Source organism: Aquila chrysaetos, unplaced genomic scaffold (assembly GCF_900496995.4).
Source record: "Aquila chrysaetos chrysaetos unplaced genomic scaffold, bAquChr1.4, whole genome shotgun sequence".
Lineage (NCBI taxonomy): Eukaryota > Metazoa > Chordata > Aves > Accipitriformes > Accipitridae > Aquila > Aquila chrysaetos.
The window spans coordinates 55,430-72,791 of record NW_024470380.1 but is presented as its reverse complement, the minus strand read 5'-3'; the positions used below and the strand labels follow the sequence as shown (position 1 = coordinate 72,791).

Here is a 17,362-nt window from a genome sequence, read left to right as displayed (position 1 = left end):
TTTCTCTTTCTTTTCTTTTGGTTTTCCTTTTCCTGTGGGGAGCCTAAAAACCTTTCCATCCCACAGTATGATTAGGTAGGTAAAGCCAGGATCAACTAGAATCAGTTCTTGATTTACCCAAAGCTGACTCATTTTACCTTCTTTCCTCTGAAACGCTCTTTAGTCCTTCTGTGCATCCCAGGGAGTCTACTGTGGTCCCCAGGGTGGTTGGAGCCAAAGCAACGGGTGCCTACAACAGAAATGTCAGAGTCAGCAGGTGGCAAGGGACACCCTGGAGTAGCAGGCGACTGTTTGGCAAAATGCTGCCTTAGCCCTACAGAGAAGATCCCTTTGGCTGGTTTGCATTAGCCCTTTCTTCCAAGGGCCTCACTTTGGAACACAGGGCTCACACGGGTGTGTGACACTCAGTTCGTTTCTGGCAGCTCAACAAACACAGGGATACCGTGTCTCGGGTAGGAGGGTGGCTCCTGATGGAGCTGCCATACCTCTGCCGTTTCGGACTCCGCCACCGCGTCTCCCCCAGCTTCTTTGAGGACGTCCAGCAGAGAGGCGGGTGGTGCGTGCAGCAAGGCTTCTGCCTGGTGGTCCCTGTCTGCTCTGCCTGCAGGGCCACTTTGCTCTTCCAAATGCAGGTCTAGAAAGGAAAAGCATGTGCAGCAAAGTGACTCCTTGGAAGTAAAGCACACCTAAAGCAAAACCCACTCAAAGCCCTACACCAGCTGTCTTCTCGACGTTGAGGTATCTGGTACCCCAAGCCCCAGCCTGTGACAGCCCTCGGTTCCTCCTCGTACCTGCGGCGCTGTCCATGGGTGCTGGCGACTCCCCGGCTGATGGACAGGAGTGGCCAGCCATCTCCTCCACAAAGATGTCACCGCAGTATTCAATGAGAAACGCCACCAGCACGTTCACCTGCACACACCAAACCCTCGGTCTCAACCCAGGTGCCTGAAATGTATCACGCAGCCTTTCCCACTCCCGACCCTCGCCTCTGCGCAGGCGGCTGTGGTTGTGGGGCTGCTCTTGCAGGCAGCCACCCCACCAGCATTTGCTCAAGAGAGGAGGCAGCCAGGGACCTCTGAGCAGCCAAGCTCAGATGGGCCGGCAAGGCTGCAGCCAGCTGCTCAGTACAGCGCACCTTCTCAGTCACTGCCAGCATGGCCTCGAGGGGGAGCAGGTCCTCGTTAGGTGGGCTCAGCAGATTTGGCCCAAGGCAGATGGCCAGGTTGCCGGCGGTCATTCTGCTGCTGGAGGCGTTGTGGCCGATGTGCTGGAGGAGGGCCAGCAGCCGCTTGAGGAGGAGGAGATTGGCTCCAGGCACTTCTCGGCCACCCTGAGGGAACAGGAACTCAACGTTAATAGAGCAGATGTTGCCCACAGCCGTCCCCGAAGCTTGCCAACGCGGGTGGGTTGCGCAGCTTTCCCGGTGCTCTCAGCCAGCGGTCAGTGCTCCTGCGCTTCAGGAAGGAAGCACGGCGTTGGCTTACCCAGCTCCTCACTTCACCCGAGCCCAGGCAAGGGAAGGCTCCCTGTCCATGCCCTTTCCCCCAAATCTAAGCCCACCCCAGCAAAAGCAAGCTGTCAGAAGACACAGCTTTTTAAGGAAGACCGTCCCTTTTCAGGGCAAGTCCTAGCCTCTACAAGTCCCTCCTCGAGAGAGGCAGGCTGCTGCCCACACTTACGCTTTCAGCTCTTCAACCTTCTCCTCCTTGCCGCTCTTCTGCATTGCTGCCATCCAACTCCTCGTAGAGGTCTGTCACGAGGAGCTTGGCGGGGATGCTTCGGAGGAAGGTCCTGCAATGCCAGGGGCTCCAGGTGAGCCTCTGAAACACTCCAGGCCAGGCAAGAGCTCTTCCAGCTGCAGGTCAGAAGCGCTCACCTTCAAGATGACGGCCAGCAGCAGTGCAGGCTGGCTGCCCAGGTCGACATCCGCACCATGGTCCAGGGCCTCCCGCAGCTCACGAAACTCTGTCCCGCTGGCAGCTCTTCGGAATACCCCTTCTGTCGACGGTCCTTCCTTGTGCAGGACAGCCAGCATCTCCTGCAGGAGGGGCAGGAGGACAGTTGCTTGGCTGAGAAGCTGCCTTCCAACAGCAGTGACCAAAGCACCTGCCACAGATCCTGCTCCTTGCGCCCCCCAAAGGGGCTGGCACCAGAAGCGTCTTCTGGGGGTGAAGGGCCCAATCCCCATCCCCAGAGCTCCTGGGGACACCCACCTCCCCTCTGGAGCAGCCGGAGGGAGGGCTGGGGACCCGTCTGCCCAGGCTGGCTTACCTGGATGGGGCTGGGGCAGGGAGCCGTCCTCCCCGCAGAGGGCTGCCAGGGGCTGTCCAAAGAGCGCCCTGCTGCAGCCGGAGCCCGTCTGCCCTGGCGCCTGGGCAGTGGCCGGGGTCCTCCGCAGGACCAAAGGGCCAGGGCAGTCCCCCATCCTCCTCCTCCTGCTGCTGCTGCTGCTGTTCCCTCCTTCTGAAAAGGAAAACGGAGCAAGAGCGCGTCAATGGAAGACAGCCGGGGCCAGCACTCCCGGAGCCTGCCCTGCCTGCAGCACGAGTGCTGAGCGGTGCGGCAGGATGGGCAGAGGAGCCAGCAGCTGGAACCACAGCTCCAGCTCAGCGGCTCCAGCTCGGAGGCTCCTGAGAGCCAGCGTGGCCACCGGGGCAGCCTGTCCCAGCCCTCCGCCCTGCCCTCCTCCAAGCTGTGGGCAGGCAGGAGAGGCTCTGGGTCCCCGCAGAACCACGTCCAGCGGCTGCTGCCCAGCGGGTGTCCTTGCTCGTCCAGGGTGACGTCCTCCCTTGGGGTGCCGCACCTGCACGGCGACACTCAAGGGACAAGTCAGCACAGCTCAACCGTTTGCAGGACAATGCGTTTCTTTCCAGAACTCACCTGGTGAGCGGCAAAGTCCCCCAGCTTTGATAGACGGGGCTGTCGGTGGCCCTTGCTTGGGATGATCCTGCAAGAAGCCGGCTGCGCTTAGAGAGCAGCCCCGCAGCAGAAGAAAGGGCCACCAGCGAGCTGCCACCCGGCACCAGCAGCCTGAGCGCGGCAGAGCTGGGACCCTCTGCCCTCCCGGGCTCTCTGCCCCACACGGCAGGTTTCCCCCCAGCGCCGCCAGCGAGGATGTGCTGGCATTCCTGGTGGCTCCCTAAGCCTCTACGCTCCCCGAGTGGCACCGTGGGACCGCTCTTCCCTCCATCCCTGCCGCACAAGCTCACCTCGCTGGCCGCAGACGCCGGCACAGCCAGAGGCGGGTGAAAGGCAGCCATTCTCACCTCTGCGTGGCCCTCCATCAGCCTCTCTAGGCTCCTGGCGCTGAATGTCCTCCACTGGGCAAGAGAGAAGCAGCAGAGGAAGGTGAGCAGCGATGCCTCTGCTGCTCGGCTGGAGGACCAGGGCTCGGGGACAAAGCCCAGACCGGAGAGACACTCACGGCGTGGCGGCAGCTCAGCTCCTTCTCCAGGGGTCTGAGGGAGGGCAGACGGGTCACTCGGGCTCTCTTTGCTCCTCCTGGTGTCCTGTGCACCGGGAAGGGACAGGGAGAGAGCTGGCTGAGCCCCAAGCTGCCCCTTCTCTCCTGTGAGGCAGCTCTGCCCGAGAGCTGCCCGCAGCCACAAGGGCACCTCTCCCCAGCTGGGGAGCTGTGCTCCCCCGTCCGGCTGCGCCTGGAGCATCCCCCCCGGCTTACCCCAGCAGTGTGCCCACCCACTGCTCCTTCAGTGCCTGGGAGCTGCAGAAAGAGAGGAGAACCAGCGTCAGGCCCCGCCGCCCCCCAGCCCGTGGGCAGAGGCGGGCGCCTGCACAGCCCTGCCCCATTGGGAAGGACACAGGGGCAGGACGAAGCCCCGCGGGGCAGGACAGAGACGCTGCCCAAGCCCTGGCTCCCCGTGTCCTGCCAGAGCAGCTGCTTTTGCCCTTCTCTTCTGGGGACCCAAAGGGCACCAGGGGATGCAGGACCTGGCAATGCCCCCATCCCTCCCTGCTGGCGTGCTTCCCGCTCCCTGCCCAGGCTCTGCACGCAGGGCAGAGGCCATTCACAGGATGGCGTGAGCATGGTTGGGAACCTCTCCTGCCCGGCCATGGGACGTGGCACCACGACTCACCCAAAAGTGGCAACGCAGGAGCTGGTGGGCCAGATGAGGATGATGGAGGTCCTGTCCTCATCGCTGCCTTCCTCCTCCTCTTTTTCCTCCCCCGCTGCCTCCTTTCCGCTGCTCAGCACCCACAGCTGGTCCAGGGCCAGGCGGAGCTGTGGGCGCAGGGTGGTGCCACGTCTGCAGAGAGGAGAGGCAGGCGGTGAGCTGGAGGTGGCCTCCTGGGGGTCCCCCCCCGGGCAGAGCCCCGTCCCCCACCTGCCCTTGGGACGGACATCGATGGGTGCATCCAGCACCATGGTCCCGGGGCCTGGGGCTGGTGCCGGGGTGTCCCTGCCCTGGTGCCAGGGCCAGGAATGGGGGAAAGACAGCTGGGCTCTGAGGGTCTTACTGCAACTTGGCGACCACCACTTCCTCCTGGAGGAGGAGAAGGCGTCTCTCGCTCCTCTTGCGGCCCCGGGTCAGCCGCACGTCCGCGCTCAGCACCGGCTCGGCGTCGGCGAGAGCTTCCCTGCAGAGCAGAGAGCGGCGGGCATCAGAAAGGCCGCCGCTGCGGGTCCCGGCCGTGCCCGCGTGTCCCCGAGGCACAGGGAGAGCCCACCTGGAGCCGCAGCAGCAGTTGGCCTGGCCCATCCTGCCCGGGAGAGGAGGACCCTCGCCGCGGACCGAGGACGCGGGCCAGTCGGCGACAGCGGGGATGGGAAGCGAGGTGCCGGTGCCGGCTCGGTGCTGCTCGGCCAGATCCTGCCTCCTCCCAGCGCTCCTCCGTGCCAGCACAGCTCTGTGCTGCTGTCTCTGCTGGCCGTGGGCTCCAACTGACCAACATTCCAAGCCCAACGGAAAGTGGGAGGGGCACTGGGGTGAGAGTTCTCTCCAGTATGGCCGTCTCTGCCTGGCACTGGGGAGCCCAGGGCTGGATGGACACAGCAGAGGGGAAGGACCACCTACCTCCACCTGTTGCCAATGCTTTCCCTGCTGCAGCCCAGGATGCAGTTAGCCTTCTTTGCCCCAAGGGCACTTTTCTGGCTCTAAGTCGGTCAACTTGGCGTCCACCATGACCCCAGGTGTCTGCACGGCTGCTTTCCAGCTGGGTGTCCCCCAGCAGTTACTCGTGCAAGGGCTTGTCCGTCCCCAGGTCTCCAGGACTTTGCTCTTCCCCTTGTTGAACTACACGAGGTTCCCGTCAGCCCCTTTCTCCAGCCTGTCAAGACCCCCTGATTGACAGCAGGACCCTCCGGCGCGTGAGCCTCTCCTCCCGGTTGTGTGCCACCTGCAAGCTGCCTGAGGGTCCACTCTGCCCCATCTCCCAGACCAGGGAATGTGAACAGGTCCCGCGTGGTGCAGCGCAGGGGGTGCAGACATGCACTCTGATAGGCCATCACTTGTCACAGTAGGTTCAGAAATTTAGCTGGGAAAATCCATACTGGTTTTGGTATTATTGACACAGTGCTTCCCCTTTGTATTCCTGCAAGCTATTAAAAGGTGTTCAAAATGTCTCCCTTTTCATTTGAATGTCACAGCTCTTCACAGTGCCGATGTTGTGTGTAACATTGGGTCAGGTTGTACTCTCACATAGATCGATAGACAGTATGTAGCCTAGATTATTAGGTAGAAGATAGCAGATTATCTGCATTAATTGTGCTAACACCAGCAACAGGAGGTTGCGTCTAGCTCTTGAGACGAAGTATAAAAATCCAAGGTGTCTACTGAACTCAGCGGGCTATTGATCAGCAGATTGAATTCACCATGTTCAAAAAAGAAAAGGTACGCGAGAAAGGCGCATTCCATCTTGACTGCTACAATGCCTGTTTTGGTAGGTATGAAGATATATTATCCATGCCCCTCCCGCCACCCCCTTCCAAAAAAAAAAGGACTAGAGAAAAAAGATTCAACTTCTAGAGCAATGGGGCTTTTAATAGCCAAGTATATTTCCCTAGATCATTCCCATTGAATGAGCCACTTTGTCTGACATTCTGCCTCTACTTGGTACCAATAGAAGACTCTACCTGTGCCATGCTATGGAAGATGTAGAATTCCTCTCTGATCCAGAACTTTCCACCTACAACCAAAACCGTGGTGAAGTTTTCCTCCACCTCAACCCCTCTCTGGTGCCTCTTCCCCAGGGAAAGTCTTTCCTCTGTCACTCTGTGATCATAGCTGGTCACGGGCAACGCAAGCCCCAAGCCTCAGCCACCGTCCGAGGCCACCAACCCCCTTTAGCCATACGCAAGATCTCAAACTCCTTTTCAGCTGCAGGAGAAGAGTTGTTAGTAGAAACGGAGGCACACGGCACAGTCTATTCCAGAATAGCCACAGCGGTTAAAAGCTTTCCGTGTCCTGCATTGGTGGTTTTCAGGACCAGCTCCTGGGTGCCGTTGCACGAGGCTAGCAATAGCTTTACTTCATGTAGGTAATTCAGGCTTAATCCTTTGTCCCCACAGGCCCAGCAGCACAGAAAGTCACAGCGGGCTGTGTTTGAGCAGCCTGCTCCACTGGCCTTGTGGCAAATGGCTGCTTCCCTGCTCTTCTGTTGCCCTCGTAGGGTCCTGGTCAATGCAACAAGCTGTTTTCCCTGGAAATGACCATCGTGGCTAAAGACAGACTCCTCCTTGTGGACACCAGCCAAGCCGTGGGAATGTCTCTGGCGCCCATGCTGTGCCAGCTTTCAATCCCCAAGAGACTGGAACCGAGGCAGGTCCAACAGGAGGAAAATTTGCAATTGTTACTGAAAGAGGGGAGCAACCACCGGCACTGAAGAGCCATTCATATCCTGCCGAAAGCCACAGGGAAATGAAATGTGTGGTGAGCTTAAGGCAGGAATACTCCTGTCCGTGGAGCAGCACACTTGGCTATTAAGGCTTTATCACACTTGGGTGATAAGGCTTTATCCTTGGCTCTCCCGCAGTGCTGACCACTGTGGCTGCTGCCTGTTCTTTCCTGCCACGCTGGCTGCACCCACCTGTGGGGCTGTCCTTGGGAAGGGCACCAGAGCCGAGAAACCCCCTGGGAGAGGGGCGGGAAGAAGCTCTTCTCCAGAGATTTGCCAGAAACTCTCCAGAGCATCCCTTTTCCAGCCCATGAGATGCTCTGTGTGACAAGCGAAGGTGCCTGTTGGTCCAATGGATGAGGCCCTGCAGGGCTCCCATCAGGGTCCTTTGACCTACCCATCTTCCAGCCGCCACTCCAGGGGCTGGGGGTCTCAGGAAGGGCAGAGCCCTGTCCCCCACCTGCCGTTGGGACAGACATCGGTGCATCCAGCCATTAAAACCTGCCGAGGCCAGCTAACTAGGAAAAAGAGATGAGCCACACTGCGCGTGCCCAAAGGGTGGACACTATGTCAATGATAACATAAATAAGTATATGATTAGAACAGGATAAGCTTGCCTTGCTGTAGGCAACGGTAAGCACACTAGTAGGAACTAACCCCCCGTGCATCCAGCGCTGCAGTAAAGAACACCTGCTTTCTAAAACTCCAAAATCGAGCCTCAGAGAGTTTCTTCGACCGGCTTTTTCGGTTACGCACCCCTACCTCTGACTGGCAGGACAGAAGAGAAGATCGCTCGGGCACCTGTCCCTTTCACTCCTGCCCCCAAGACTCTCAAGTCCTGCTTGACCTTGCCCGCGTTTTGCTTTACCGTGTCCTGGTGCCCGCATGGAAAAGGAGCAGGGGACAGCAGTCTGTGTTCGAACCAGCGTGGCAGCCTCCCCGCGACATCCCGGAGCGCTCCTGGGCGGTCAGCACCACGGGGCCCTCCTATTTCTTCCGGCAAAGTCTCAGCTCCTACTCTCTGCCGCAGAGCGCAGCCCTCGCCTGCTCTCTGCCAGCACGCTCCTAATTCTCTGGCGACCTCGGGCTGCTGGGCAGGCTTGCACGGCCGCCAGCCAGCTTGGGGCGGCCGTCGGGGCTGCAGCCCGAGGCGGCGGGCGAGCAGAGCGGGCAGCAGCCCCGCCGCTGACAGGGCGCGCTGCCCTTCCCGCGCTAAGGGCCGCTCCCGCCGGCCGGCGCTCCTCAGGGGCAGGTTCTTCGCGCCTTCCCGCCCCTTGCGAGCGACCGCCGGGGAGCGCCGGCACCCCCCGGCTCTCGCCCGCCGCCCGAGGGTGCCGGGGGGCCCGAGCCCCCCTCAGACAGCCGGCGGGGACCTCGCAAGCCTCGCCGTCCTCCATCTGCAGAGGTAGGGGAAATGGCCGCCTCACGGCTGCGCGGCGGAAGGCGCCGAGTGGCCCCCCCCGGCCTGGGCAGGAGCCAGAGGCAGCGCTGTCCTCTGGGGGGCACCTGGTCCCGGCGTGCCAGGGCAAGGCGCCTGGAAATTGGGGAGAGTTGTCCGCAGGCTTTCTTCCAGAAGGAGCACGGTTCTCCTCCGTCGGCTTCTCTGGTCAGCGACAGCGTTTCATTCCCCTGGGTTTGGGGGGTTTTTTGGTGGCTGTTCTCCTTGGCTTGTTTTTCCTCTGTTGTGAGTGAAACGTTTGGGATTGCTTCAGGGATTGCCGGGCCACAGCAGGGGTGAAGAAGAGGGGTAAAAGGCGTCACAGAAGCCACGGAGGGAGGGGGCTGAGCCCTGGGCGGGAGCAGCTGTCGGTCGGAGAGCAGCAGGTTGCTGCTGGGGAGGTTTCACCAAGCGAGGAAGTGGGGGGTTTTGCCAGTTGACTCGTGTCCTTTTCATTTCTTCCTGGCACAAAAGCCCCGTGAATTGTTGCGAAAGTGCTAAGTGTTGTCTACCGGTAGGAAAAGCAGCGATTTCTTTCCTAATTACCACAGCGGCTGGCCAGACGCACGAGTGTAACAAAATCCAGGAATTGTGTTTTAAAAACTATGTCCCAGAATGCAAAACCCCACACCATTTGTTTTTAGTTCTTGGCGGAGACATGTGCCGGGACAGCCAACGTGAAAACCGGCTTTGATTTGGAGAAGGGGCGTTATGAAGCAGTATTCAAAGGGCTACACAACTTATTTCACGCAGGACTTGCGCATGTTTCTGCGATGTCTGTGGTGGCCCTTCCTGGCATCTGCTAGGCTGTTACCAACCGTGAAGTCCAGGAGATCCACATTTTGACATCTGTCTTGGGAATGTAGGAGTCAGGGCATGAAATGCCCACCTGTGACTCTTCTTGAACTTGAGAGGAGGTAAGGTCTGGATGCCCACAATGTGATGCCATCCCTTCCCTTAATGAGCTGACAACCCGGATCGGAACACCCCTGGTACCTGTTGAGCTGTGGGTGTACGTTTCAGCGGGGGATCATCGTGAGTTTGTGGTATTGCAGGGAGGTGCTTTTGAATCTGGCTACACCTGGAATATATTTTTGATTGTATGTTCAAACAAGCAAACAAAACCTCATGGGGTGGCAGTGGAGTGATGAAACTGAACAGGTTCTCTCTCTTCTTGTTGAGGGTGGTTTTGGTTTTTTTTCTCCATATGATGGAATACAGAAAAATGGGCTCAAGCCCTGACCTGAGCTCTCAGCAGGGATACCAGTCTTCCCTCTGAACAGAACTGGCTCATTGATGTGCAGAAAATTGCAAATTAGTGGGACTGCAATTGAGAAACAGCAGTGCTAAAGGTGGATGTGGCTTGTGCGGTAGAAAAGATGCTCCTTTTCTAGGTGGTGGAAAGCATATTCTGCTTTCCCTGACTCCCACACGGCCCCTTTGTTTCCAGCAGGCTTCCCACAGGCGCCTCTGCAAGCCTGTTCTTAGGTGCCACCAAAAGGAGAATTTTCTCTTTATTATTCCCACACCTCAGAGGCAATTCTGCTTTCACTGAACTGAATGGAAATTTGTGAGTAAAGATGATGTTTAGATTTGTCTGCAGTGCCACAGTAGAGTTTGCGGGGCCCTGCCCATCTTCAATAAATGTCAGCTTTGTGTTGTGGTTTTCACTGGAGTGACAGCTACTGAATTGGAGAAGACCCATGGGAGAAAATAAACTGATGACAGAAGTTTTGAATGATGGGCTTGGGAACCACAGATGTGCGTGTTTATGGAGGACATCTCTTTCAATCTCCTGAGAGTATTTTTTCCTCTCATAACTTGAGTAGGATGGAAATCTTTTTGGTCTGGTGGATTTGATATTTTTAACGTCACTTTTTACTGTGTTGCGAAAAAAAATGCACGCGATCTTACCATTTACATCCCACAGTGTTACCCGCTGGTCAGAAATGTCTGAGGCTTTCACATCTATTCCGTACCCCTGCTAACACTGTGCCACTCTTGATCTGGTCGAATGAGAGCAGCTACTGCGAATAACGTTCTCGACTTCCCCATCTCCTCACTCTGGTTTTCCTCTGTTTCTCAGGCATATGCTTTCTCGAGACTGCACCTAGAGTCCTTCCTTATTCCTAAAGACATCTGAAAGTTCTGTTCGGAGTCACTTGCTGTAAGATTATCTCCTGAAGTCATCGCAGAAATATCTAAGCTTTTGTAGAAATTCTTTTGAGGCTCAGGAAGGTATGATTCTTTTCTTATGCTCAGTTTAACAAAAGTCTCTGTAGCCTTGGTCTCATCTTCTTTAATGCTACATTTGAGGATTAGTGGTTCTCCCAAGCAGGGTGACCTGCTGTTGAATTAGCCAGGCACAGCACAGAACCCTTCATCTGGCCACAGCGAATACTTTTTTGGATAGGCTCAGACAAGCATGGTGAGTTTATGTTGTTTCAAGGATTTGCTGCAACATCTGTGCCTTTTTTGACCCAATACTGCAAGCCTTCTAAAGCCATACACTTCCCCCCCCCACCTCCAATGAACCAGTCTGAGACTCTGTAGAGCACAGGATTATTGCACTATAATATAAGGTACTAATATAGCAGCAAAGCAGTCTTCCTTGCTGGAATACCTACCTAGCCTTCCTACCACGATAACAGTTTCATAATGTGTGTATTGGAATGAAAATGCTCATAAATGCAACATGAATATTTGCTAACTGCAGGTATTTTTACAGTGCTGATCCCTCTAATATCGAGGCAGATGTAACGATAGTCACCCGTGTACTTCTATGAGTCTGTGCAATGTTTAGTTTGTTAATGGACTGGAGAGTGATTTCTGATGATGATTCATGCCTTATCAGAAAGGGAAGAAGTGGATGTGGAAATGGCAGGAGAGACTGGGAGCTTAAGTTTATAAATAATGGTAGCATCTGACAGTTCTTCCAGTCTCTGTGGAAACTGTTTGGGAACAGCGCTAAGCACTGGATCTCGGTGAACGGTCAGAGTAGGGTGGGAGAAGGCTCCGTGGCTTTATTCAGATCTTCCTTTCAGTTGACTTAAGTAAGAATGGATGAAAACCCTCTTGTAAAGAAGCACTTTTGCACCTTCCTCCAGACTTTGAGGGGTTTTGCCTTTTTATTTATACTAATGTACATTCTTTAAAATATTTTCCCCTGGAAAAGTATATCGATCTATGTGTTTCTGACTTATCAAAGTGTGTTAACATTAACTATTAGATAAAGAAGCTCTGTTGTATCAGAACCACTAGACGAATATTGTCACAGAACTTTTGGAAGTGGTGGTATAATTTAACTATGATTGCTCAGACAATCGTAGCAGGTTATTTTTATCAAAAGAATTGGTGCTGACTGGGAGTTGCTAACACTTATGGAAGCTCATTTTATGAAGCATAAAAGCATGGGTAAAACAAGTGTGTGAAAGGTGATGGTAGGATGGGATTCAATGTGAGCCTTACATGCCAGGTGAGATTTCCTAAATCAGACAACCAAGTAGATGGCTTCCTTCTGAACTGGTATGCATCTGGGATTCATTTAGGGACTAATGCCATTGGGATTAACTTCGGGACTAATGCCATTGCACAGTTGTGGCCTGATTCTGCATTTCCCTTAAAGACATTTTTAAATAGGAAGCTGAGGATTCAACTCAATTTGTACAAGTCCCTGTTTCCTCTGAGAAATACTAAGTTTTTGCTGTAAAACTAGAAGATGCCCAAGCTGAAGGAGCCTTAGCTTTCAAACAAAATCAGTGCTTTCCATGGGAATCAGCCACAGACTCTTTAAAGATGTTTTTGTAGAGCCCTTCACACATCCTCCGCAAAACTACTCCTTTTTTTTCCTAAACATGTCTATTGGCAGTGTAATTTCTTCAACTGCCAAAACACCGTTTTGAAATGCAATTGCTAAACGGCTGTGCAACTTTGGACAAGGCACCTTTAATTTACTTTCTGTCAAATTCCACCAAAGTGGGAAAAACTATTTCTTTTTCTCTGTTCACATTCTAAATGAGAATAGCATAGTTCAGCTGGAAGGGACCTACAAGTCCCTACTAGTCCTCCTGCCTGACCGCTTCATGGCTGACCAAAAGTTCAAGCATGGTATTAAGGGCATTGTCCAAATGCCTCTTCAACACTGACAGGCACGGGGCATCCACCACCTCTCCAGGAAGCCTGTTTCAGGGTGTGACCACCCTCTTGGGAAAGAAATGTCTCCTCACGTCAAGTCCAAACCTCCCCTGACAGTGTAGTAGCAAATGTCCCTTGGTGCGCTGGTAAGGAATGGTGAGGAAACCATGCATGCTCTCTGCACCTCTGCAGAGGGAACCAAACCCCTGCCTTTCACCTCTGGCACCACCACAACCAAAGGAATTGTCTGTGCCATAAACGCCCTTATTTACACAGGCTGAAGGGACAGATCAGTTTTGGCACCAACGCACAAAACGGCAAGGAGAGTACCTCTCTTAATCTCTCAGTACTCAAAATACTAAAGCCTAAAGGAAAAGGAGACTTGCCAGGGTTTGAGGCAAGATCCAAACATCTTCCCACAAACCGAGGTAGGCAAACAACTCTCGGAAAGGTTCAAGTCACAAAGGAGCTCTGAAGCTTTTACCCCGTGGCTGAAGCGCGTTTTGCATCCCGTATAAACACGGCCAACGGGTGCGTTTAATAGACAGGCTGCGCAGCTTGGTTTCAGGGGGACAAGGGGCTGTGATGGCGACAGCAGCAATGGGCTATTTTGACAGTTTGGAAGAGCTGCCGTTTGCCTGGCTGGGCTGTGGTCACGGATCCATATGTTCTAGGTCTGAATGCGACCAATCTTTCCTTCCACCACACCAGTGTAAACTCCACTCACATGTTTTTAAAAGCCTGTGTTATTCCTTTGGTGGTCTTTTGGCACCGTCCATCCCAGCCTAGGGCTGTCATTACACTTTGGCTTTCCTCCAGGCTGAAGCTACTGAAACCATCCTCTATTATCCCCCTGGAAAAGGGTTTGTGTCCCTGCTCCTCCTGGCTGTGGGGCCACATAGGCTTTAGCTCTGGCACAGAGAGGGGACGGCTAATAGAGGTGGTCTCAGGGCTGCAGGCTTGGTTTCTGCTATGGCCTGAGAGAAGAGGAACAGCACCAGGCTTGGCCGTGGGAGCCGAGTGGCAGAGCAGGCGTCAGGGACGCCCAGCAGCTGGGCCCAGGGCATGGCCACCAAGGGCAGGGAGAGACTCCCGGGCCTCCTGGGCACAGGGACTGCCTCGAAGCCAGCACCACAAAGGCCTTCCTCCGAAGGATGCTGGGCCGAGGGGCGGCGGGCAGGGCTGCGCACGGGGGCCCCCTCACCCCCGTGTCGCCGTGCCACCACCCGGCAACGCAGCAGTCACAATGCCCCGGGGCAGTAGAGAAGGGGCAGCCTCCCCTGTCCCACCGCCAGTCTGCCTGGCAGGCGGCCCAGACACATCCGAGACCAAGTCCGCGAGGAGCCGCTGGAATGAGTTGGAGGGGGCTGAGGGAGGACCACCGGAGGCTGCACCAGGCTGCTGGAGACGAGAAGAACCACCAAGCCCTGGAGGTGCCCCAGGCCATCGGGCTTTTTTGGATGGAGAGCTGTGGCAAGACCAAGGGAATGCCTTCTCGAGGAGCACTGCAGAGCTCGCCGTCCTCACTCCCTGCGGAACCAGTGGCAGCAGCCGTAAGAACTGGGATGCAGAGATGTTGCCGGGGTCCCAGTGCCGTGGAGCACCTGCTGGTGGCCCGAAGGCGCGGGAAGGATTCTTGCCCCCAAGGTCGATCAGGCCGCGGGCATTTGGCCACTCTTGGAAGCCCCTGAGATGGCTCCAGGTTGAGGGAGAACAGGGCTCGGGCATCTTCTGGGAGGCATGACCAGCCTGTGGGACCGGGAGGCAGGTCTTGCTCACGTGCTCAGGGAATAGCCGATCGCCGGCTCTGGGGTCAGGAAGGAATTTTCCCCCGGGGCAGATTGGCACTGGGCCCCGGGGGTTTTTTGCCTTCCTCTGCAGCACTGAGCAGGACCGCTTGTCAGGGCTCCTCCGGTCCGTTGGGGCTAGGTTACTGCCTGCTGCTCGTGCACCACGAAGATGGCCTCTCGTGCCCTGCAGCTGGGGGGAGGAAGGCTTTTTTTCCCCCACGGTGGGCTAGCAAGTGTCCCCGGGGGTTTTTTGCCTTCCTCTGCAGCACTGAGCACGGCCCCTCGCCAGGGCTCCGTTGGGCCGTTGTGGCTAGGTGCCCGCTGCTCGTGCTCCACGAAGGTGGCCCTCGTGCCCCGCATCCGGGGGGAGGAAGCTTTCTCACTCCCACGGCGGGCTCCAAGGGATGCTCGCGGAGGTTGCTTCTTGTCCTCTGTAGCACTGAGCACAGCCCCTTGGCAGGGCTCCTCCGGGCCCTTTCGCCTAGGTCCTTGCCTGCTGCTCTTGCATCTCCCTCCAAGGCACCGCTCGTGCCCTGGCTCTCTCGGGCTCTCTTGCCCAGTGCAAGTCTGGAGCGGGAGCGAGCTCTGCTCTTCCCTTAGCTCCATTTCCCCAGGGGTTCTGGCTTGGGCAAAACAGCCTGCGCTTGGAAGGGCTCCAGGCTCGCTGCCCCATCAGGAGCTGCCACTTTTCACCTCTCCCTGCATGCAAATCAAGCGCAGGGCCGGCACGAGAGCGCCTTGCATGCATCGTTGGCCAAGAAGCACAGCGGTGGAGCAAGTTCTGGAAGGCAAACCGTATGCTTGTCATCGGTACGTGTCATACTCTGGAGAATACCACACACCTCTTCGTCTTTATGTTTGTCATCATTGTCTTCTTTTGTGTGTGATCAGTCCCGATCCTTATTCTTTGTGTTATTACTCTTCAGGAAGCAGGGACTGCTTGGCCTGTATTCCTGCTGCTACTTTCTGCAGCTCTGTGACTTGCCTTTGCCAGGCTGCAAGGGATGTTTTTTCAAGCTCAACTGAAGAATGCGTCAGCCTGCTCCTGGCTACACAGGCACACTGTGTTAAGGCTTGTGAGCATCGGCTCTGAAACACACTCAGAAAAAAACCCATAAAATAATATTTAAAAAACATCCTCTTTCCACCTGTAACCTTTGTGTCACGTGTCCTTCAAAGTGTTTTTGGAGCTGAAAACCCCCTGGCGTTTCAGGCAAGTAACGGTCTTGTTATTTGACTCAGGGTGAGCGCAGGGAATAGAAATAGACTAGACTAGACTAGACCAGAATAGTTATGCTATGTTGTGCCCAGAGTTGTGCATGACAAGCTCTGACCTACGTCTGAGGGCTCCCTCCAGGAGAGCAGCTCTCTGCAGTGCAGGTCCCAGGCCCATCCAGGAGACAAGTGCAGGGACAGGCACACCTGCAACATGGCTCAGGCAGGGACTGAAGGCCCCAGGCTGGGCTGGGACATGTCCCCTGGGCCCTTGTCAGGAGACGGTGAGGGTGGGGGTCCCAGGGGAGGCTGATCCCAGCCATAGAGGCCTATGAGCACCCCCAGGACCCTGACAGAAGCAGACTTGCATAGCTCATATGCTCTCCTTTAGAGAGTGATGGTTGGCCACCTTGGAGACAGAGTTTTGGGCCAGATGGACCTTCTCTCTGATGGAGTACTGTTGTTCTCAGGCTTGTGTGTTTGAGCATGTTTTTCCACAGGAAACAGGTCGGGCGTTTCTAAAAATGAGCCCAAGGAGCAAAAATAAAATCCAGGGGTAATGAACAGGTATTGCCCACCTCCAAAAGATTTGCAACCCTTTAGTTGAGGAGCATGTCCTGCTTCAGACTGAGGGCTTGATCGTGGAGCCTCGCTAGTGTCAGAAACGTGGGGTTTTGCCATCCTGTGGAAACCCAGCTGAACTGGATGAACACAGAAGACACTCAAAAACCGCACTTCACACTTGCTTTTTGCCAGTTTGTGCGGATGGTCCAATTATCTCGAGACGATCCAGAGCTCTCGCCCCCACCAGAAGGCACATGCCTCCTTCCCACAATGTGACAGAGCCAGTGCCTAGTCTGGGACATGGTTACCCACTGAATGCCTTCTGCTAGTGCAGGGCTGGGAAGAAATGTCATCAGAGATTTCCTCAGCATGCACTGGTAGGGAAAGGAGGAGGTAGAAAGAAGAACAGCATAGCATAGCATAGTTCAGCTGGAAGGGACCTACAACGATCATCTAGTCTAACTGCCTGACCACTTCAGGGCTGGCCAAAAGTTCAAGCATGATATTAAGGGCATTGTCCGTCTAAATGCCTCTTCGACACTGACAGGCATGGGGCATCAACTGCCTCTCCAGGAAGCCTGTTCCTGGGTTTGACCACCCTCTCGGTAAAGAAATGTTTCCTCATGTCAAGTCTGAGCCTCCCCTGATGGAGGTTTGAACCATTAATTAAATACCTCTACTGTGAGTCACTTGGAATTTGTCCTTTCATTTAGACGTCATCCTATTATCTAGAGCTATGGAATAGATAGTGACTTGGCGGTGTGACAGGGGCGTACAGGCAGCTGTCTGTATTCTGTTACTTGATGTTCAGTGTTTGAAGTCAAGGCCTGAAGTTGGGAGCTTGGTTCAGTAAAGTGTATGCTTCTTCCTCAGGACTTGACCTGGTCTCCCTGAGGAAAACAGATTGTTTCTGCTGACTCGCAAAGGACTTGAAGTCAGGGCTGTTACACTGTTAGTGTCCACCTGCACAAGGGGGCTGGTTTCAGAGTGATAGGACTTGACGTATAACCACATTGTAATTGGTGACTATATATAAGGGCTATCTCCGAGTGACAAGCTGGTATTTAAAAACCGCAAGAGCTGCTGAACTGAGCCAGACTAAAGCATGTGCAGTCCAGTGGCCTGTCTCAGCTGGTGGCCAGAAGTGCAGGGTTATCGGCTTATTTTTTAGAGCCTTGTGATGGGGGACGTGCCTCTTGGATTAGATAATCAAGGCCAGGGCCAGATGTGTCCCATTCTTCTGCTGGGAAGAGATAACTTTTCCAGGCTCAGAAAGAGGAGAGAGTGGAGAGAAAAGTGGCGTCTCAGGGAAAGTACCGAAGTAAGAATCTTCTGCAGATTTTCACTCAATTTTCCTTCGTATTCCAGT

At 55.3% G+C, this 17,362-nt stretch overlaps 2 protein-coding genes across 2 annotated transcripts; both read right to left on the bottom strand.

The window, feature by feature from the left end:
• Positions 1–27: 27 nt before the first annotated feature.
• On the bottom strand, positions 28–2,425 carry LOC115337576 (T-cell activation Rho GTPase-activating protein-like). The gene is given in 9 exon segments (XM_041121701.1): positions 28–229; positions 486–634; positions 792–909; positions 1,136–1,330; positions 1,395–1,449; positions 1,680–1,735; positions 1,737–1,794; positions 1,881–2,106; positions 2,272–2,425. Coding segments are annotated over 9 exon segments (1,107 nt in total). The 3' UTR covers positions 28–133.
• Positions 2,426–2,674: 249 nt separating this feature from the next.
• Positions 2,675–4,596, bottom strand: LOC115337575 (the record flags this gene model as incomplete). The annotated part of the gene is made up of 6 exons (XM_041121700.1): positions 2,675–2,947; positions 3,210–3,320; positions 3,425–3,509; positions 3,680–3,721; positions 4,095–4,265; positions 4,477–4,596. Coding segments are annotated over 6 exons (637 nt in total), but the record flags the coding sequence as incomplete, so codon positions are not given.
• Positions 4,597–17,362: the final 12,766 nt, after the last annotated feature.